Genomic DNA, 21,711 nt, shown 5'->3' with positions numbered 1-21,711 from the left:
TCTGCCCGTCCCTGTGGCACCCTTGGCAAGCTCCCATGGCTGGGAGCGCTTATGTCGCCCTCCCACCACGGCGTGCCCCACAGTGAGCTGCTGGGCACTGATTTAGGGCTGACGGCTATCGATAAATCGAGCCTCCCTGCTACCTGCCGGGCAGGCAGGAGGGTGCTGCTCGCTGCCAGTCCTGCCGTTTGCCATGGTTCCCCTGCCTGCCTGCAAAGCGGTGTTTCTAAAAATGCCTTCAGTGGTGTTGTCAGCAGGGGCTTGCTCAGGTGCTGGCTGGGAAACCAGAGGCGTGAGAGGCGACAAGAGGTCAGAGTCTCGCTGGGCAACCCAGGCCAGCGCAGCCGCAGCCCCACAGAGGGGCACAGGGGCTGGCCGCAGGGCTGCCTCTACCCACAGGGCTCCCCACAGTCTGCGGTCCCCTGAACCACCTAGCCTCGCAGCTGGCGGAAGCAGAGCTGTTACTGTGCTGCCAGTGTCTGTCCAGCCCCGAATGGCCACATTTCTTAATCCCACACAGATGTCGCTGACCCTGGGGCCACCCTGGCTTTATGGACACATCTGTATTTACAGTAAAAATTCCTGTGAGCACAGAGCCTGGCAGGCGTGAGCAGGTTAGTAGCGTTGGTCTCACTCCTCAGCCCCGCGGGAGCAGAGAGAGCCGTGCAGCCACAGCTCTGGGAAGGACATCGCCTTGGAGGTGTCCTTGGAGCACGCAGAAACGTGCACGGCCTTATCGTTTGCTGGTGGTGGCATGTGACGAGCAGCCCTGCGCAGGAGTCCCCTGCTATCAGAAAATACGATGCCACATGGCATCCTCCACCACGCTCACGACACCCCAGCTGCAGGGTGGTGAACGTGCCTGTACCGCGATGGCGGGATCTCAAAGGGAAGAGCCCTACAAAGGCTGCCGAATGTAGGCTGGCTTTTTAAGAGTTCAGCCCCAAATAACATTCCCCTTCAGGCTGAGCTTTATCTGACTGGCACATACACCAGGACTTGTCACTGGTGCACGGGGCCTCTGGGCCTCACCTTCCCCTCTTAAAACTGGCCCCAGGATGGTGGGGGCAGCTTTTTAGTGCCAGCAGCTGACATTTTGAATATTGCTGCTGGTACAAAACACCATTTCAGATTTTGCTACATGCTTATTCACTGAGTTATTTTTCTGAACTGGGGAAATTCACAGATATGCCTTGTTAATTTAGACTTATTTAATGTAATTGATACAACTTATGTGCATTGCATAATTGCAATACCATTAAAAACCTGACGCATTCAAAAGGCAGGAAATTACTTACTGGTTAAAGTGATTTACATAAACATTATTTTACCCTTACAGCTCATAAATTAAGTCAATGACAAGATGGAATTACAGTTGCTATTGGAATGTATAAAGTAACTTTTCGTCTGTCAATATTATCGCCAAACCAGACGAAGGAACTGCACAGATAACAGTATATTTATGCAAATCATCACAACTAATTGTTCCTCGTCTCTTCAGATTTAGTATTCATGACAAGGCTGTGCATGCTGCATATGATTTACATGAGTTACTTTCACTCTGCTGGCAACAGACTTGCCGTGCCTTAGCCTAGTCTGCATGTTTCTTTCGCAATTAGCAACCAGAGGGTGCTGAGCAGTCCCAAGTCCAGCCCATCGCCCATCCCAGCTCTATCTGAAGGAAATGCAGGTGAGGCAGCACTGGGGGAATGCACCCAGCGTTGCCTGAGCACTGCCCCCCTTCAGCCTTCCCCAGAGCCTCCTGAGCAAGCGTATCCTGTTTAGCTCAGCAACCCCTTTAATTACCTGCACTGCTTTGCAAATCGCTTCCAACGAAATCAGTAATATGTGCTCCTAATTAATATTCTCTTGTCCCTGGGCTTGCAGCACAGCAGCACAGAGCAACGCGTGACAGCCTTCCACGGGGCTTGGGGTGGTGGCCACATGCCCCCCAGCTCGGTGGAGACAGACAGACAGAGCAGGGGATGCTCGGCTCTGCTGCAGCTGGCAGCGAGGGAGGGTGTGGGGGAGTGCAGAGCCTTTGCTCAGCGCTGCATTGCACCTCACCCACTGCGCTGCTGGGGGCTTGTATGTGCACATCTGTACGTGCGTGTGCACAAGCGTGTGAGCACATGTGCACACACCTGGACACACACACGTGCCCACTCCGAGGGCGCTGCGCTGGGAACACGAATAAAGCTCAGCTGAAGGAAATGGGAGGCACCGCTTTGCAGCGGCTGGGAGGTTTTCCCTGTTTTTTTTCCTTCTGCACTCTGCGCAGGCATCTGCAGCACAGAGGTGGAGGCAGCGCCAGGATCGGCGGTGGCAGCGCTGAGCCAAGATGTCTCTCACAGCGCGGCCGGGCCCCACCAGCGGTCCCGCTCTTCCCATCCCCAGGCTGGGGCAGCCTGCCTTGTGGCACTGCCAGGGGCGGAAGCCCAAGAGGGTGGTGCCGGGATGGAGCCATGAAGGGATGAGGCCAAACCCTGCTCCAAAAGCGCCCAGACATGTGAAATACTACAATTTAGCACAGCAGCATGGGAGGTGGAGGATGTCTGCTCGATCTCCTGGCACAACAAGAGCTCACCCCTTGCTTCCCAGTGCCGGGCGGAGCAGCGTTCCCCTCTCCGGCAGTGCAGGGCTGTGACAAAACGCCTCCCTGCTTCCATCCCCCTGGGCTCCGTGGGCACTTTGCCTGCCCAGACCTGCGAGGGACGCTGCCACCACAGCACCCCCGTGCCCCTGCTCCTGCTCAGCACCCAGCCCGGGCCAGCAGCCCACCCTCAGCAGGGTCCCAGGCACCGGGCGCAGGGAGAGGCCAGCGCAGGGCCCACGGATTTTGGGGCGCAATGGTGACTTGGTGTGCCGCGGTGCGCTGGGGAGGCAGACAGCGGCGTGGGGCAGCCCGGGGCTGCTGCTGGCACAGGCCATCGGCACGAAGTGACCATGGCTGCGTCCTGCTGCGGGGAATATCTGGTATTGCCAGTTAATTACCATTAATGAGTCATGAGTAACACGCATCTCCCAAATCAGGCATTAACATGATAATCCTATGCGCTATACGGACAGGTAGATACAAATCTCACACCAGAAATGTGTATAAAGATGGCTAAAGCAGAACTTTTTATTCACTTTCTGACAGCTGGGCCTGCCGAGGGGTCTCGGGGCACATCACGCCTCTTTCCGTACACCCACGGGTTAGAAGCTGGATTTTTTCCCCTTGAAATCCAAGTCCTCGGGGCACCGCTGGGGGCTGGCGGCGGGGGCAGCACCGGCACCGGGCACCTCCCGGGGACCTCGGGCCTGCGAGGCCGGCGGGGGAGACGCATTTATTTTCCGCTCACAGCCCGGCTGCTCCTTCAGGGCCCGTTCCACCGCAGCCTGGGGCCGCGCCCTTCGCGGCCGGGGCGGCCCCGGGGCGCCGGGGACAGGCCGAGGGCTCGGGGCCGGGGCTGCCGGTGCGCCCCGGGAGGGGGGGGGGGGGGGGGGGAAGGTCCCGTCCCCGCCGCCCGTCGCGGGGGGGGGGCTTCAGGGGTTGCCGCGGCAACGAGCACCGGGGCGGAGCTCGCCGCTTCCGTCGCCCGAGTGCCCGGGAGGGCGGGGACGGGGCTGGGAGCGGGAGCGGGAGCGGGGCGTCCCGCCGGCACCCCGCGCCCGGTGAGCGGCCCCGCGGGGCGGCACCGGCAGCGGCACCGGCACCGGTAGCGGCGGGGGGCCGAGCCGAGCCGGGCCGGGCCGAGCCGAGCATTCCTTTGTCTGCGGGGCTGAGGAGCGCCCAGCTCGGTTCCCCGTTAGCCAGCGGTGGGCAGCGCCGCCGGCACCGGGTCTGGGGGCCTCCTGCGGCCCGGTGCTCCCGGTGCTCCCGGGGCTCCCGGTGCTCCCGGCGCGGCTCCGCAGCGGCTGGGGCAGGGCGGCGGCTGGGGCGGCGCGGGGGGGGGCTGCCGGGGCTGCCCGTAGTCCCGGAGTTTAAAACAAAGCAAAGCCCGGGCGGCCTGGAAGGGGTGCGGAGCGGAGCACGTTAATTACAGGCACGGTTTATGTAACGTCCGCTGGGTGCGCTCGGCGAGCCCGGGGCTTTCCGTGCAGCGTCCCCAGGAGTGAGATCCGCACCGAGGCAACCCGGCACGGGGCTGGGAAGCAGCGGGGACGTCACCGCTTCCCGGGCTCGCTCCGGCGCTGTCCCCTGGGCTTTCGGGGTACCTGCGGCCGGAGCCGCGGGCAGCCCGAGCCGGATTTCCTCGCGCTTCCCCGCAGGCGCCGCGGTGCCGCAGTGCTCGGGACCCCCGTGCCATGCTCGCAGCCCGCAGGAGCTGGGCTCCGGGACCCGCCGCCTCTGCGGGAGCTGCGTGGAAGCGGGACCCTCGGCCAGACGGTGAGTGCCGCGCCGCCGCTCGCCCTGCCCGCCGGGCTCGGCCCGCCCGCGCCCCCGCCCGCTCTCACGCTCGGGCAAGGAGAGGCCGGGAAGCAGCGAGCCTGCATTTTTCACATTGCTTTCTGGCTGGGGCCGGGGGGGTTGAGAAACGGGCTCGGAAGCGGGCGCGAGCTTTCGGCAAGGCAGAGGGCGAGCGGAGGGGTGCCTCGGTTCCCTCCCGGCCCGCCAGTAGGAAGCCCGGGCGGAAAGGTTAATGGTTAAAATGTAAGAAAGAGACAGGGGCAAAACACGGCGGGAAACGTGCAGGGCCCCAGCTCAGCCTTCGGCTCGCCTCCTTGGAAGGGCTCGCCGTGCCCCCGCAGCGCGCAGACCACGTAGGTGAGTTCGGCCCGACGCTCGCTCCCCGAAAAGCTGAGCCACCGTGCAGGCGGGCGGCTGCGTGCCGGGGCCTGCAGCCACCGTCAGCGACAGCTCTTCCCCTGCCGTGGTCCTGGCTTTCCCCAAAGGGGCTGAAATGCCCGCGTCCTCAGGGCTTTGTGCTGCGGAGCGCTGGCGGTGGTTTAGCCGGGCACCGCTTGCTCGAGGGCGCAGGGATGCTGCTGGGACGGCCGCGGCCGTGCCCGTCGGGGCATCGAGGTGCTGGACGTGGGGCTCCTCGTCCTTCCCGTGAGCGCTGGCTGCGGCTGCCTCTGCCCGTGCCTGGCCGAAGGCAGGGACGTGAGCTCAGCGCGTGCCTTTGCCTTTTGTCTGGGCATCTGCAAGCACTTTTGAAATGCTCAGTTTTCACAGCATGGATGAAGTGTTATGGCTAATTAGAGACAAAGATGAAGTGCAGACTGATGAACTGAAAGGCCAAGCACTTCTCCATCCAGACACTGCTTCCAGCTGCGGCCCAAGTGCCTCCTGATGATTTTAGGGGAGAAACTGCATTAGTGGGGTTTTACCTGATTTTTTCCTGCCAGCCGGAGAAGCTGTTTGGCTGCCTGCAGCAGGGGTGCTTGAGGCTGGTGGGTGGGAGGATGCTGGCACGTGGTTTTGGCTCGGGGCCCTCTTCACTCCCGGGAGTACCCTGCTGTGGGTGCGCAGGGTCCCCAGGGTATTTGAAGAGATTCCCTTCCCCTGGCCTCAGCACCATGGCCTTGCCGTGGCTTAGTCCTTGCCAGTCACTTTTCAGGTAGCAGATGAGCACACGGACAGCAAAAAAAAACACTCCTTGAGATCTTGTTTTCCTTCTGATTGACTCAAACACTGCCACCGTGCCTCCTCTTGGGCTTGGTTGCATGACAAATAAAAAAACATTGGGGGCAGTGGAGTGAGCTCACCCTGGCAGGGTCCGTCTGTCCGGTTTTGGTGATGCAAACTGGGTTTGGCAGCTTTTCAGAGATAGCGTCACAGGAAGCCAAGTGACTGGACAAGGGGCAGAGATGGGAAGGGGATGCCGGTGTCCCTGGTGTCCTGGGGGGGCTGCTGGCAGAGGACAGATCAGGCATCTGGGGCACTGCAAAGCGGAGCTTGCCTGGGTCTGTCTTCCCTGCAGAGCTCTGTAAGGATGCAGGAGGACACAGCCTGAATCTCCATTACTGCTGTACAAGTTGTTGGCAACCAGTCTTACCCTGAAGGGCTCGTTTCTCTGTTTAACACTGCCAACACTTTTAGTATCACTGAGGGCTTTTATGGCGCTTGTTTTCTCCAAGAGGCACATGCAGCAAGGAGCCAGCGAGGAGCCTGGCTGCTCGGCGCTGCCCAGCTCCTGCCACCCAGCACCCACAGTGGGGGCTGCCAAGCCTGGAGGGGCTCCCAGCCGCCGTCCCCCACAGGTGGCTGCGGGGAGCACCCGTGCAGGTCTCCCCTTTCCAGTACAGTGCGGGCTGGCAGGGGGGAGCTGGGCTGGCAGAGCACGGCTGGGGCAGACAGACCGTGTCTGTCCCTGTGGGGTGTCCACCCTTGGGTAATTTTTTGCCCTGTCTCAGGACGCGGGCAGGACGTGCTCGTCGCTGGGAGCGAAGAGGAGTTCTCTGCCCAGGTCCCTCTGTTGCCTGTGCTGGTCCAGCGTAAAATCTTTGGTGTGAGCTGGTCAGACTCTGCAAACCCACGCGGTGTCTGCCTGGCCCTCCAGGTAAGAAGTGCTTGATTCAGTGCAGGGGTGGGCAAACACATCTCAAAAATGTGCAGCTCTCCCCACTAGCGTGGGTTCCCCAGCAGGGATGGACACCCAGACATCTCAACAGCCTGCGCATGGCTGGGCCTGGCAAACGAGCATGCATCCCGCATCCTGCCTGGCTCCACAGGGAGCATGGATGTATGTGGCAGCTCTGCCATTTGGGGCGGTGTGAAGGCTCCCCCCTCTCAGCCCTTTTCAGAACAATTCCTTGTGGCCCTTTGCTTTAGTCCTCACGTGTTGCGCTGGTGAGGGACATGGTGTGGAAACAGTGTCCCAGCTCTCTGGAAAGTCTGAAGGCATTGAAAATGCTGGGGAAAAACCCAGAGTAACATCTTCTGTGCTGTTCCTGGGCTAGGTAGCTGGAAGAACTCCAGGCGGGAGGGAGATCTCTGCCTGCCCCGTGCCAGTGTTTGCCGGGAGGAGGAGGAAGAGGAGAGCAGATGGAGGGCAGGCAGTGGCAGAGGACGGTGTCCTGACACCAGGACCCTGTTTATGTTGCTGTCACCAGTTCATTTTGGACTTCAGGCAACTCATTTAAATTCTCCTCCTTTGAAAAGAAGGAAAACACCTTGTTATCTCACACCGGCCTTGAATGAGACTTGAATTCCCTCCAGCAGAAGCCTTCTGGAGCTTCAAGTGAAAGACACCTCAGAAATGCAGCTGCTCCAGTCTTGGCTCCTGCCTGGGTGCTGTTGCTGCCTCCTAAATCATTTCAGAAGCATGTTGTGTGTAATGAGTATTCACCGCGGTGCATTTGCCAGGGCGAGACATGTTTCTTTGATGTTGCTCACTGGCAGGTGATGCCACGTGCTCCTAGATAAGATACAAGTAAGAAAAGGAACTTTTGACCGGGACAGGGGAACAGTAATGCAAGCTCAGCTGATCAGCGGCATACCTTTGCAGAAGCATCCATTCCACTAAAGCTTTTTTTAATGAAGGCATTAAATTTTTTTTTTCTGCAATCCAGATTTTTTTCCTGCAATCCAATGAATGCAGATTCGTACAATAGACCCAGCTTTTTTTTTTTTTTTTACCTTCCCTGTATTCTTTTTCCCTATCCCCCTCCAGATTTCTTCCTCAGTTTTATCAGAGCTGGAAGCCATGCTCCATCTCATGGGTTGCTTCTCACTGGCACTTCGTGGCAAATGAGCAAGGGCTTGCAAGTGAGAAACGAACGTGTAGTGTGACCTGCTGGGGCAGAGCCCAGGGGTGCTTGTGCTTCGCGTGGGCTGGCACAATATTCCATAAAGGCCCCAGAACTTCATGTTCAATGCTGTGTGCAAGCCACAGCCTTTTTCTAAGGCCATGTAGAATATAGACAACAACTGAATGATCAAGGTGATGGAAACAGTTGTTTATGGGCAGATCTGCAGGCAACTTGATAAGTTCATCTTGACAAAAATACTCGGGAGAGTGGAGATGTGGAACAATCTAATGATGCTTTGCAGTGCCCAAGCAATGGGGAGAGGACCTGTGAGTGGTTTGGAAAGCCAGGCATCACTGCAGCCACCTGACACTCACATCCCCTTGAGGGGATGGTGTCCTGGGATGTCCTGGACACCCACAGCAGGTCACTGGAGCTGACTGGGACAAAGCAGCAGGAGAGGGATGGAGAAACCAGCCTGCATCAAGCCCTGTCAGGCCAGAGGGGTTGGAGGAATCAGAGCTCTGCTCCTGGCACTCACTTGCTGTGCTGACCTAATTCCGGCTTACATTTGGTTTTTGTCCCCCTCTTTCTTATCAGCTTGACTCTCCTAGCTGCAGCCACAGGTACTCCCAGCCTGCAGCTGTAGGTCAACACTACCTGCTGCAGTCAAGGGCTTTGGCTTTTCCCTGGCATGACCAGTCCCACTTTTCTGTCCTCTGCCACCCGGTCTGTGCTCATGCCTCCCAAAAAACTCAGTGAAACACTGGTTGCCAGTGGGTGCCTCAGCAGGGCCCCCACCACACACCTGGGGAGCGTACCAGGTTTTAGGGTCAGGGCGATGGGGCAGCCCTGGTGGGATGGCATGGAGAGGTCAGCACGGGGTGGACAGGAGTCACAGGAGCCCGTTTCTTCTCATGGATGCAGGTCTTGCCGGAGAAGGGCTGGTGCCCATCCCTGACGGAGGCTACGGAGGAGCCACCAGCATCCCCCCACGAGCTGGCCACCACCGTGCCAGGGCAAGCAGCCTGCACCATGAACCTGGAGAAAGCCGGTGAGGGGACACGTGGGATGTGGCCAGGGCAGAGGGCTGTGTGCCTGCTGGGGGGGACACACGTTGGGGGGCTCTCCCCATCCCGCGTGCAAACAGGAGCGCAGCAGTGCTCCCCAGGTGAGGGGGCTGTCTCTCGATGCCGATCCAACACCAGCCAGCACCTTGCGTGCTGGGTGCCACCAGGTGCCCGATGGATTATTTAGTCAGGTCAACGGAGCAAAAATAGTGCTATTTCCTCTCTTGTAAGGAAAATTTGGGGTCAGAAAGTAACGTGGGCTGTTCCCCATCCCATTCTCTCTTTTCCATGTGGTCATTTGTTCCCATGCGCACCCCTAGGGCTCTCAGGCTTCCCTGCCCATCACCAACCTCGAGGTAAAGGCCGCTCCTGCTTTGCAGGGCACTGTGGTGACGATGGCTGGGGAGAAACGGCTGTGGAAGTGCGTGCAGCAGGCGTGGCTGCGCCAGGATGGGTTAATCCCCGTGGTTTCCCATCTCGCTCCATCAGGACTGAATTGCCCGGGCTTGTTGGGGCGCATCCTGGGAGCTGCTCCTGCGCGTGGCCCCGGTGTGGCCGGGCTCCCTCTGTGGGCAGACGGCTGGTGGGAAGGGAAGGGGATGCAGGAGGAAGGGAGCCTGCATGGAAGTGGTATTGGGCAGAGGCCTGGAGATGTCTTTCTTTCCAAGTGCACTTTGAAGTGTGTTGGAAAACAAGAGGGAGCTGGCCATGGCCCTCTAGCTGCTGGCTCCAAGCTCGGACCCATCCATCTGCTGGTGGCAGAGGTAATGTGGACCCGGCCGCTGTCTCTGCTCCCACAGATGCTTTTGCAGCAGCAGCATGTTGGAGTCGACATTCAAGGTGCCCGTGTAGTTTTAATTTGGCTTCCATTATATTTGTGTATAATGATGCAGTCTTTAATAACACGATCACATACTGTTTTTCCACCAGCACCTGCTCATTCAGAAAAAAAAAAAAAAAAAAGGATGTGGTGCTGCAGGATGATTCAGAGCGCGGTAGTAAAAGCAGTCGTTAACCGTGTGAGGCAGCAGCGTGTCATCACGCAGCAGGGCTGGGTCACGGCACGTCCACGCGCGGCAGCCTCAGGGGCGGCACAGACAGATGCTCTGTGCTGTGGCACAGGGTGCTCTGAGGGCATCAGTGGAGCTGCTGCTGGACATGCCAAGCGCGGTTCGCCTGGGGTTCCCAGGCAGGGTTCGTCCCTGCCTGCCTTCTCTGCGGGGAGTCCTTGAGCCTCGGCCGTGTTTCAGGGTCCTTGTGGCGGGGCGTGCTGTTTGCCCAGCCAGCTGGGGTTGGTGCTGTGCGCTCTGTGACCATGTCTAAGCTGTGCGCTGAGCACATCTCAGCGTGATGTCGCTCATCTCAGCGTAACACCACATCCCTCTGTCTGAAATGCCAGTGTGCTGGCGTTTGCTTCCCTACCCCCAGGACCCCTCAGCTCTGGCTCCCAGTGTGCCGTCACACTCGTGTAGCTTTGCCGGCATGGTGGCACAGGCAGACCCTGGACGCGCGGTGCTCCTGTGAGTCCCCATCCCCACCACAACCCACGGCGGTCCCTCCCCATAGGCAGTCCCTGGCTGGCTGCTCCCAACCCACCTGTGCTTGCTCCCACTGCAGGGGGCAGGTTTTGCAGTGGGAAGCGCGCCAGCCTGCCGGCCCCACGTCCCTTCCCTGTGATCCAGAAGGTGGTGGCATCCATGGCGCACCTGCAGGAGGAGAAGCTGCGGCTGCAGGAGGAGCTGCTGGCTCTGCAGGAGAAACTGGCTGCCCGGAAGAGCGAGGAGCTCGCCGTCTCTGTCCAGCTGCAAGGGCAGGTATGGCATGGCTGGGGGTGTGGAGGGCACGATCTGGGTTTCCAGCTGCAGGTCACGACTCGGTGGAGTGCAGGATTTTTGGTGCTCTTGCGTGCACCAGCTGAGGCAGCATCTTTGGCAAGAGATGCACCTGGGGCCTGGGTGAGCAGCAGGGCCCTGCTGTGGTCAGCTCACATGGTTGGCAATGATCCGGGTGTCAGGAGCTTCTCAGCAGCTTCTGTGGCTGCCCAGCGCTTGGCCAAGCAGCGCTGTGCCTTCCTTGCAGTGCTTGCACTGTGCTTTGCTTGCAATGCTTGCAGCCCCTAACTGGTATTACTGCGGCACTGCAGTGGTGCCAGCAAGTGCCTACAGCTCCTTCGGGGTGCCTCATCCTGGCAGGAGGGGGCTGTGCCAGCCCGGGGAGCTGCAGAGCTCTGACTCCCCACTGCAAGAAATCTGCATCAGGACAAGCTTGTAAAACCAACCCAGCAGATTACTTTTAGTGACTTTCAAAAGTCAGGAAGTGAGAAGTGACCGTGAAGGCAGAGTCGAATGCTTCAGAAGAGGAAAGTGGTGAAGGGATCAGATTGTGTCAAGCACAGAGTAAAAAATATTTGAGTCAGTGCAAAATCCTTGCCATGCCTCTGTGGGCAGAAACCCTGTCTCAGCGGCGGTGAGCTGACCCCTAAATATTTCCTGCGCCAGTTCAGACGCAGCTCTTGGTGCAAGGACCTTGCTCATTACAGGGAGATTGAAATCCAGGGCTGCTAATAAAGGGATTTGCATGTGGATGTTGTGGAAGCTATTATAGTCAGGTTTTGCTTGTTCCACTGGTGTCAAAAAGGTGGATGTAATTGTCCTGGATCTGGTTGGCATAGTCTGCATGACACAAGCGTGAGCACCGTCAGGATCCGGCCCTCCATCAGCTAGCTCACTGGCGCAGGAGAGGCAGCTGGTGGGGCCGGGGACACACGGTGCAGGGCAAACGCCAGCCAAAGCACAGCACGAAACTGGATTACAAAGGCTCGGGGATGGCCGGGCCATGCCTCTGGCCGGATCTGACAGCCAAGGAGTCCCTGTTGTCGCCGGAGAGCAGGATACGTCCAGAGATGTCCGAGGAGGTAGGGGACGGAGTGTCTCGGGGTGCTGCTCGTGCTGGGAGCAGCTCCTCACCTGCATGAGCTTTCTGCTGGGCAGCCCATGGCTGGGTGCGCTGCTGGCCAGCACCTTCCCAGCTCTGTGGCTTGGGTTTTTTTGCTGTTAAAGATGTATTTGTCCGCGAGTCTTTGGAAGGGCGGCTCTGTGTGTGCGCCTGGCACGGTGCTGGGGCTGGGAGCACGCACGGAGAGCGGCCCTGGGGTGGCGGGCAGGCTGCTCACTGCGCGTGTCCTTGTGATGCACCCAAGCTGGAGGGGTGGTGTCCTCGTCCCTCCCCTCCCAAACACAGTTAAACTTCAGTGGGAAAGGGATGTGAGACGCTGGAGTGAGGGCTGAGATGAGGACATTAATGCTTTTAAAATATCTTCATAATGCAGCTTACTGAATATGGGAATCAGGTTTTCCCACTCAATCCGTGAGGACGGACGAGATGGTGCCGCTGTGCTTGGTGCTTGCTCTGCTTCCCCTGGCGTGGAGCAGCCACCCTGCGGGGGTCCCAGGTCCCTGCGGGGGTCCCGGCTCCAGCAGGGAGCAGCCCGGTGCCGAGCTGAGCTGGCAGCACCTTTGCGGGCACACGGGGCTGCGTGGGGGGTGCTCTCCAGCAGCTGGCTGTGTTGCCGTCTCCGCAAGGGAGTGGCTTAATAACTTATCATAATTAATTACAGCACAATGTGAGCGCATTTGCATTTGTTATAAATCAGCAGTTTCTAAATTATGGTCCGTGGAGGCCTGGTTGTTTAGAGAAGGCTGGTTACTCAGATGAGGCAATAACCTCCTGCTCTCTGGGCAGGGGATTTGGCAGCATGGTGGCTCCTCGCTGCCTCTTCCAGGCTCAGGGGGACTGACTGGAAGTCTGGGGGACAACAGCAGCGAAGTGTGCAGCCAGGTCTGGCACCCCCAGGGCAAGTTTTGGGGAGGTGGCGATGCTCCACTGTTGGTGCAGCCGCCAGCTCTCGGGTACTGGGATGAGGATGGGTCCCTGGTGTGAGGCACAGAGCACACAGCAAACCCCTTGAAACAAAGTCTGCAGCTTCCTGCAAGGCCACTGGCTTTGCAAAGCGCTCGCTGCAGCAGTTAATGAGTAACTGCAGTGATATTTTTTCAGGAGCCTCTCTGCCTTCTGCAGCAGGGAGGAAAGAGCTGGGAGAGATGGAAACCTCCGCTTCCCTGCACAAAAAAATGAGGATTTTCTGAAATTTGCCTGGTTTTTTGGGGGAGGGCAGGATGGTCCCCACATGACAGGCAGATCAAATGACGACATGGTGGGGAGCATCCTCCCACTGGACTGAGATACACAGGCTTCTGGGGGAGCTCCTGCTCCCTCTTGCTCTGAAGATAACTTTCCTAGAAAGAAAAAACAGTAATAAAAGAGAAGGCAAAGTAAAACCGTATTGCAAGGGCAGGACAAGGTCCTTCTGGTTCTTTAAACACAGTTGTGAATAGGTCTTTATTTTTTCTCTCAAAAGATGTTGCTATTTTTTTAATAATGGTTTCTGCTAATACTCGATGTGGACAAATTATACCTGTGGTATAACTGAGAAGCAAGCCTTTCATTAACGCTTGTTTTAATCAGCTCATGTGAATCAGGCACTCAGAGCAAGGCAGAAAATTAGGGTGCACATAAGGTGCGATGCAGGATATTTGGAGGAGAAACCCTTCCCAGGGAAGCAGAGCGGGACAGCTGCGCGTTTTGGCACCCGGCAGTGGGAGCGGTGTGCCCGGGGCACAGCTCTGCCCCGTGCTGCAGCCTGGGAGGCAAAACGCTCCCGAGAGAGCAGAGTGGGAGAGGGCTGGGGGCTGGCAGCGTGGGGGCTGCTCTGAAAGCAGCCAAGAAACGGCAAAAGTCCCCTCCTGGCTGACCTGGCCTGTGTTGGCAGGTTGAAAACTTGAAGGCGAATCTCCTGGACCAAGCCCAGGAAATCAGCAGGCTGCGCTCAGAGCTGGTGAGCTCGCCGATGTTGGGGTTGGTTGCGTTCCCCTTGTCCCCAGGGGTTGGGGCGGTAGGTCTTCGGAATTAGGTGCCAGCTGAGGAAGGGGTCTCGGCACCTGGGGTCGGATCAGCAGCACGACTGTATGGCCCGAACCCCTCCATGAGCTGCAGTGTGGGTCCTGCTGCCATTTACACATGCGAAAGAAAGAGAGAAATTGAGGGCTGTTTGTTTCTGTGGGACTTCCTTCCCGATGCAATGCCGCGACTGGCAGCGCCGGGGCACTTTTGGCAAAGGCTCCCTGCCACCACCCCATGGCATGCAGCGAAATCCCCCTGGTCACGGGGGGCTCCAGCCACGGGGGCTCCCTGTCACAGGCTCAACCTCTCCCCCCAGCAGGGCGGCACGGACCTGGAGAAGCACCGGGACCTGCTGGCAGCCGAGAACGAGCGCCTGCGGCAGGAGATGAAGGCACGTGAGGGGGAGCTGCGGGAGCTGCGGCGGCAGCAGGCACAGTGCAGGGGCTGCACCCACCTCCAAGTGAGTCCCTGGTGGCGGCGGTGCTGGTGGGACGGCGGGCGCCGGTGGGCACCGCGGCCTCAGCTGAGCTGTCTCGGGACTAGGAGAACGCGGGGCTGCAGGAGCGGCTGTCCCAGCTGCAGCGGGAGGCAGAGGAGGCACGGGCCAAGCTGGCAGAGCTGGACGTGGAGGTGCAGCAGAAGACGAACCGCCTGGCTGAGGTGGAGCTGCGGCTCAAGGACTCGCTGGCCGAGAGAGCCGAGGAGGAGGAGCGGCTCAGCCGGCGGCTGCGGGACAGCCAGGAGACTATCGCCAGCCTCAAGTCCCAGCCCCAGCAGATAAAGGTGAGCACTGTGGGGCTCTGCACCAGCTCCCCGAGCTGGCCGGGACTGTCTCCTGCCTGGGCAAGGGGAGACAGGCTGGGTGTGTAATTGGGTCTGGTGGGTGCTGCCAATCCCACCTGGCCTGAGCGCGTTGGTGGTGCTGTGCTGCCCTTAAATGCAGCCCTCCTTGTAAATTAGCCCTACGGGGGCAATGCCGGCTCTGTCCCGGCCCTCAGGTGCTGCTGGACGGGCAGCCCTGGCCCTTGGCGCAGCGTCTCCGGGTGGTTTCCCTCAGTACATCATCAAGACAGTGGAGGTGGAGTCAACCAAGGCGAAGCAGGCCTTGTCAGAGAGCCAGTCCCGAAACCAGTACCTGCAGGAGCAGGTGGGGATGCAGAGGCAGGTGCTGAAGGAGATGGAGCAGCAGCTGCAGAGCTCCCAGAAGACAGCAGCTCAGCTCCGGGCCCAGGTATGGGTAGCCAACCGTAGCAGTGCAACGGTTGTAAACCAGACATGAAGCCACTGCAACACCTGCCTGCATCATGCTTCACCTTGGCTGGGTGCCTGAGCATGCCATGCTGTGGTGGGCTGTGTGGTGCAGCAGTGGGTGCATCACTGGCATCACCCTACCAACCCCCCTCCCAGATTGCAATGTACGAGTCTGAGCTGGAGCGGGCCCACGGGCAGATGCTGGAGGAGATGCAGGCAATGGAGGATGAGAAAAACCGTGCCATTGAAGAGGCGTTTTCCCGCGCCCAAGTGGAGATGAAGGCGGTGCACGAAAACCTGGCAGGTGAGGAGGGCATTGGGCTTGTGGGGTTCGTAGGGCTGGGGCCACCCATCATCACCCGCGCTCGGGTTGTGCCCACAGGTGTCCGGACCAACCTGCTGACGCTGCAGCCAGCGCTGCGTACCCTCACCCATGACTACAACAGCCTGAAGAGGCAGGTCCGGGACTTCCCCCTGCTCCTCCAGGAGACCCTGCGGAGCGCCAGGGCTGAGGTGAGCTCAGGGTTGGCCCTGCTGCCCCCCTCCACACCCTGTCTCCACTCCCCACGCGGAGCAGTGGGAGTGCAAGGGGGTTGCTGAGCCGCCGCCCTCGCACCCAGATCGGCCAGGCCATCGAGGAGGTGAACAACACCAACCGGGAGCTGCTGCGGAAGTACCGTCGAGAGCTGCAGCTCCGCAAGAAGTGCCACAATGAGCTGGTGCGGCTGAAAGGTGCATGGGGAGGTGGCTGATCCTGGCAGGGGGCCTGCACCCCCACCCCGGTGGCCTCGGGAAGATGCCGGGTGAGGTGGTGCTCGTCCCACCCAGTGTTCGGTGGCATCTCCGGGTGTTGCGGGGCAATGAGGTGCACCGGGGCCAACGCTGTCTCTGCTCCCCGCCAAGGAAACATCCGCGTCTTCGGTCGGGTCCGTCCCATCACTAAGGAGGACGGTGAGGGTCCGGAGGCAGCCAATGCGGTGACGTTCGATGCCAACGATGATGCCGTCCTTCACCTCCTGCACAAGGGGAAGCAGGTGTCCTTTGAGCTGGACAAGGTCTTTCCACCACAGGCGTCCCAGGAGGAGGTGGGTGCTGTCACCTCTGCGCCCACGTGCTGCTGTCAGTGGCAGCTCTGACATCTTGGAGGGATGTGGACAACTTCTCCTTAATGCTCCCTGGTCCACCACAGGTGTTTCAAGAGGTTCAGGCCCTGGTTACTTCCTGCATTGATGGCTACAATGTCTGCATATTTGCCTATGGACAGACAGGGGCAGGAAAAACGTACACAATGGAGGTGACTTTGCCTGGCTTTGTCTTCCTCTTCTTCCTCGGTTTCCTGTCCCACGTTGCCCTCTGTGCCCTGCGTCTCGGTGCCCTCGCTTACCCAGGCTGGGCATTAGATCAGTCCTGGGGTGAATCGGGGACGTGACCACACGGAGGCTCCCCACCTTGCCCCAGCTCTGCCCGGGCCCTGCGTGGTCTCTGCAGCCCCAGCTCAGAGTGGCTGTTGCTGCAGCTTCTGGGCTTTACTTCTGCTTTGCCGCATCTTAAAAAAAAAAAAAAAAAAACACACAACGGGTTGTTTCTTCCCCCCCCTTTCTTGCCCAATTTATCAGGGAACCTCTGCAAACCCGGGGATCAACCAGCGGGCCCTGCAGCTGCTCTTCTCTGAGGTGCGGAGCAAGGCATCTGACTGGGACTACGCCATCACCGTCAGCGTGGCTGAGATTTACAACGAGGCGCTCAGGTACGCCGGGAGCTGGTGGGCCGGGGGCTCAGGCAGCTGGAAGTTTTCTGCTGGGGGGCGCCGTGCTGCGCGGTTCTTTACCTCCACGGGGCACGGGCACGGCGCTTGGGAGCCAGCTCTGCCTTGGCTGCGCATCATAATCTCAGGGCCTTAGGCCCTGGATTTGGCCATGTAAGGATTTTTATTTATTTATTTATTTTCCCCAGTGCATGCCACTCGTTCGAAGAGCTTGTCTGGGACCACTCCCAGCTCCCTCTCCCTTGAGCTCCTTCTGCTTATATGGGCTCCCTCTGGCTCTGACTCCTGCCTTGTCTTCCTCCGGCGGGTTTGAAACACCTCCCCCGTGCCCCTGGCTCCCCAGCCTCTGGCTGTTATATTTAGAAACTGCACACTGGGAGCTGAGAGAATGAGAAACATTTCCCTTCCCTGCCCGCGGCCCTGCCTGGATGCTGACAGTGGGAGGAAGCTGGGAGCTGCGGGGGGTGATGGCAGCAGCCGCTGGTGCTCGCTAGCGTCTCGGGGACCAGCAACGGCCCTAGCGAAGATGCCCCAAGCGCGCATCTGCTCCGCGTCACATACCTAGCGGGCACACAGGAAAGCAGTGGGGACAGGGAGAGATGAGGTCTATAAATTGGCTACGAAATATCCCAGGAGGAAGTGGCTCTGTCAGAGCTGGAAGTGGCTCCCGCAGGGCTGGAACAGGGTACTGGGGGCACTGGCAATGCGGGTGCGCGTGCAGAGTGGCACACAGCGGGGGGGGGGACACGACATGCCTGCGGGGCAGTAATGGGTGCTCCCTTCCCAGGGACCTGCTGGGGAAGGAGCCCCAGGAGAAGCTGGAGATCAAGCTGTGCCCTGATGGCAGTGGGCAGCTCTATGTGCCCGGGCTGACCGAGTTCAGGGTGCAGAGCGTGGAGGACATCAACAAGGTGAGGGGAGCAGGAGGGTGGCACCAAGTTACTGCGCAGCCCCCCTTAGGATGGCTTCAGGGCGTGCTAGCATTTGCCGCTGGGTTCACGGCAACACCAGGAGGGAGCTGGAAGCTCTGCCGGGGTCTGTATGGTGTTACCCCAGGTTCAGAAGCATTTCCAAAGTGCTGGGGAGTGAAAGAGCCCAGAATAGACCCCTGGGTGGGATACAGCCGACACCCTGCCATGAGACGAGCAGCAGCTCTTTGCATGAGTTGAAGGGGTGTTAAAAATAAATATGTGGGGCCTGGGTGGCTGGGGGGGGATTAGCAGGATACCAACCACCACTGGTTCGCCCTGGCTGCCATTCACCACCTGCCTCCAATGCATCACTGGGGTTGAGGCCGGAGGAGCACTCGTCACCCTGATGGACTTAGGCACCTTTCAGAGCTCTCTGGAGGCGGTGGCAGCTGCAGGGGCTGTGAGGGGCTTGGGGCAGGCCTGGCCTGACCGCCTCTCTCCCCCAAGGTCTTTGAGTTTGGCCATGTCAAGCGGGTGACGGAGTGCACCAACCTGAACGAGCACAGCTCCCGCTCTCATGCTCTCCTCATCGTCACTGTCCACGGCCTCGACCGCAGCACGGGGCTGCGCACCACAGGTGGGTACTGGACCCGTCACCGGGGCATCTGGGCAGGGGCCGGCAGCACCGTCAAAAGCTGTGGTGCGGCTCTGTGCTCCCAGGGAAGCTGAACCTGGTGGACCTGGCCGGCTCGGAGCGTGTCGGGCGGTCAGGCGCGGAGGGCAGCCGGCTCCGCGAGGCGCAGTACATCAACAAGTCGCTATCAGCACTGGGGGACGTGATCTATGCCCTGCGCTCCCGGCAGGGCCACGTGCCCTTCCGCAACTCCAAGCTGACCTACCTGCTGCAGGACTCGCTCAGCGGGGACAGCAAGACCCTCATGATGGTGCAGGTAGGGGCTGGGGACCAGGGCATGCGTGGCATGGAAATCAGCTGATTGGAGCAGTTTCACCCTGCTGGGGAGGGGGCTCACCTTTTCCTGCTGCTGGGCCTGATCCCTCCCTCCCTGTGGGAATGCACATGCCATCCTATCAGCATGGCCTGCCGTGTAGAAGTTTCCCTGTCCCCTCTTGCCAGGAGGGCTCTGGGCTCTGGTAGCTCCATCCTTGCCCTCTGCCCCCAGCCCCTATGACTGCCTGCAGCCGCACCAAGCACTGTCGGGGGATGCATGAACTGCTGCCACCTGCTGTAGTTTTCTTGGCTATCCCTAAAGCAGGGGCAGTTGGTGACAGGGATATATGTCTGGCTGAGATGACAGCTCGGGTGCAGATGCACAGGGCTGTCTCAGGAGCGGCAGGTTAATAATAGCACGACCCCGCCATTCGTGGCATTTGCCATGCTCGAGAGCTGGGGCAGGAGAGCCTGGGAGGAGTGTGGGTGGCTAGTGGGGTGACACGCTGCTGCTCCTGCTGGCTGCAGGTCTCCCCCGCCGAGAAGAACACCAGCGAGACGCTGTGTTCCCTGAAGTTCGCCGAGAGGGTTCGCTCTGTGGAGCTCGGCCCCATCTCTCGCAAGGCTGAGCTGGCGTCCTGGCCCAGCCAGGAGCAGCTGGAGGTAACCAAGGTGCTGCTGGCACCCTTCCTCTCTGGCTGCCCCTGAAGCACGACCTGACCGATGGCCATGTCTCATCTTCTCCCCAGGGGGACGTGCCGGGGACTGCAATATCCTCCAGCCGGGGCCATGCGTCGCCCAGCCCAGGGCCACCCAGTGGCCGTGCTACCTCCATCCGCAGGAAGCTCCAGACCTCAGGTGGGTGGTGGGGCATCTCGGCCCCAGCTCCACATCCCTGCTGCTCCTGACCAGCATCCCTCTGGCAGAGGACGCTCCCCACCACCAGCCTCGTCCCAGCCAGCTGCTGGCAGTCAAAGCCTGTGTAGTGGAGCTAGCTGATCTGTAATCAGCTCATTAACTGATGGCTAATTAGCTGTCAGGAGCCTGGTTTGGACTTCCCCAAGAGCACCCTGTCACAGCACAGGGCAGTGCAGGGTTGCAAAGCCTCTGCGGGCAGCTCTGGCTGCATGTGGGACACAGGGGCAGTGATGTTGTGGGGCAGCAGCAGTGCCCCCAGCTAAACCTCTCTTCCCTTCAATTTCAGCCTGAATTAGGGGCAGCTGTGGCTGCCAGGTGAGTGTATGTGCCTGGGAGCCGGTGGAGGGCTCTGCTTCGGCCTTGCAAGGGCAGGTGTGCTGGGCTGCACCACTTGCAGGGACGCTCGCGGGACCAGCTCACGCGGGGCCTGCCGAAACACCGCTGGCGAGGGCTTGGGCTTGGGCTGTGATGGCCGTGCCCTTGGCCTGGCGTGACCCTCGCGTGTCTGTCTCCCCCCAGGGAAGCTGAGGCCAGTCCCTGTGTGACAGGTGCTGGCTTCTAGCACCAGGCCCGCTACAAGACTGGGCTGCTTGCTGGAGAGCTGGCTGCTGGCTGCAGAGGGTGAAGGCTTTGGTGCGCTCCCCTCACCCACCTCAGTGCCCCGGACCCACCAGGATCCGTGACCGGGGGGTAGTGGCATCCCTTCCTGCCATGGCACCTCTTCCCATGAGACACGCAGCTCTGTGACTTCTTTCTTGCTGGACGGATGCTTTTAGCCAGGATCGGGAGTGGGAAGCTGCTGGGTGCTCCCTCCACCTCTCCAGCTTTTTTGGGACAGCTGTGCTATCTGGCTGGAGGGATCAGAACTGCACACAAGCTGGAGCTGGGTGGTCCCCACCTCACCGAGCTGGGATGCTGCTGCTATAGGAGCCTGGCACAGTCCTGAGGTACAGAATGAGGCATGGGGTGCGCTTGGCTGTGCTTGGCCTCCCAGAAACAAGGTTCTGCCCTGCTTCATGTTACGGCCAGGCACCCACCCAGCATCTTCTGGAGCAGCACTTCCCATATTTGAAGCTAGAAAAAGCCCAGCAACTCCTTTCCCCATAGGTTTCAAGCCCTGTTGCACAAAGGGCCGTGCGTGTGCTGAACTGCTGGGGGTCCCATGCTGGCCCACCCTGGGAAGCTCCAGACGGAGGGAAGAGCAGGCGTGGGTCTGCCCGTGTTTTGTGGCAGCTGTGTGGTCTTAGCAGTCTTGAAGGAAGCTATTGTAAAGTTATTTAACAGTTGTCTTCTCAACAGCGATCACAGTGTGGTCAAGGTGAAAGCGTTTGAAATATTTATATCCCGTTTACATGGTCGTGGAATGAGAAACAAGTGCGAAACAAACCTCCAGCCCAGACTTATTAGCTTACGTGTCGTGACAGCAGCTGGTGGGGTCAGGGGGGAGGCAGCACAAGAGCCTGCACCCCTCCTGGGACAGCCAGCCCCAGGTCACTTTCTTCTCCAGCAAACACCTGACTGGATCCTTCCTGCCATGGCCATCTCCTGTCACACTTCCACACTGTAATCTTAAAAAAAAAAAAAGTTGGGGGGGGAAATAAATCTAGTCTTTTGTAAGAGTAGATTTTTCTATGTATTTTAATTTAAAAAACAAAACAAAACATGTTTTATAACAAAACTTATATTAAACTGTTAAAGCCAGTCCTCTTGTGCTGCTGTTATTTCCCTTGAAGGTGTTTGAGCCTTGGTCTGTGAGTGCACTTGCTCCCTCCCTAGTCCTGCAGCATCTCCTTTGGTGCTCTGCTGGAAAAACCCATTAACTCCCTCCTCTTCCACCTGTTTTAGGGCAGACAGGAACAGCTCAAGCCTGGCAGCAAGGCTAAAAAAATAAAAAAAAAAAATTGCTGCTATCAGCCTCCTTTAGTTAGTGAGAGATTTAGTATTTAACTGCTGGTCAGGCCCTTCAGTCTTCTTAAAACTTGACCATGGTTGGATGGATGAACTATCAGCTTTACTGCTGGCTCCTATATATACACCTGGAAGCGGGTCTCCTCCCTCAAACACTAGCACCTGGCTTAATAGCTTCACAGAAAAAGCACAAAGTGCCATACAAGCTTGGAGGCAGCACCTAACCTGTGCACTACTACCCTGCAACCTGCTGGAAAGCAGGTGGGGAGGAGATCTTCATCAGGCCCGGGAGAAAGACAATCC

General features: G+C 59.2%; 1 protein-coding gene across 16 annotated transcripts; it reads left to right on the top strand.

The window, feature by feature from the left end:
• Nucleotides 1-3,090: 3,090 nt before the first annotated feature.
• Nucleotides 3,091-21,202, top strand: KIFC3 (kinesin family member C3). Of its 16 annotated transcripts, none has more exons than XM_067004615.1 (21): nt 3,091-3,458; nt 4,255-4,372; nt 8,605-8,731; nt 10,365-10,561; nt 13,576-13,641; nt 14,023-14,166; nt 14,250-14,489; nt 14,764-14,937; nt 15,114-15,261; nt 15,340-15,470; nt 15,578-15,689; nt 15,861-16,042; nt 16,147-16,251; nt 16,574-16,704; nt 17,510-17,633; nt 18,141-18,270; nt 18,354-18,583; nt 19,111-19,245; nt 19,332-19,440; nt 19,787-19,815; nt 20,020-21,202. In XM_067004615.1, the coding sequence occupies exons 1-20, from the start codon at nt 3,094-3,096 to the stop codon at nt 19,789-19,791; spliced, it is 2,973 nt and encodes a 990-aa protein (XP_066860716.1). In that variant the 5' UTR covers nt 3,091-3,093; the 3' UTR covers nt 19,792-19,815; nt 20,020-21,202. The 16 variants fall into 16 exon arrangements, with proteins under 16 accessions (XP_066860716.1, XP_047924929.1, XP_047924928.1 ...); XM_067004621.1 differs by lacking the exon at nt 19,787-19,815 and adding an exon at nt 6,343-6,488 and having other exon boundaries at nt 3,412-3,458; XM_048068973.2 differs by lacking the exons at nt 3,091-3,458; nt 19,787-19,815 and adding exons at nt 3,576-3,657; nt 10,176-10,267.
• Nucleotides 21,203-21,711: the final 509 nt, after the last annotated feature.

This window comes from Anser cygnoides, chromosome 12, assembly GCF_040182565.1.
Source record: "Anser cygnoides isolate HZ-2024a breed goose chromosome 12, Taihu_goose_T2T_genome, whole genome shotgun sequence".
NCBI lineage: Eukaryota > Metazoa > Chordata > Aves > Anseriformes > Anatidae > Anser > Anser cygnoides.
The sequence above is the reverse complement of the archived record's forward strand: the minus strand, read 5'-3'. Positions and strand labels throughout refer to the sequence as shown.

What these genes read in the sequence shown, in the direction of transcription:
- KIFC3 (XM_048068971.2), top strand. Translation starts at nt 3,094, where the DNA reads ATGTGTATAAAGATGGCTAAAGCAGAACTTTTTATTCACTTTCTGACA. An exon ending in CTGTCCAGCTGCAAGGGCAG is followed by an intron (nt 10,562 to 13,575) that starts GTATGGCATGGC and finishes CTGTGTTGGCAG; the next exon opens with GTTGAAAACTTGAAGGCGAA. An exon ending in AGACCCTCATGATGGTGCAG is followed by an intron (nt 18,584 to 19,110) that starts GTAGGGGCTGGG and finishes TGCTGGCTGCAG; the next exon opens with GTCTCCCCCGCCGAGAAGAA.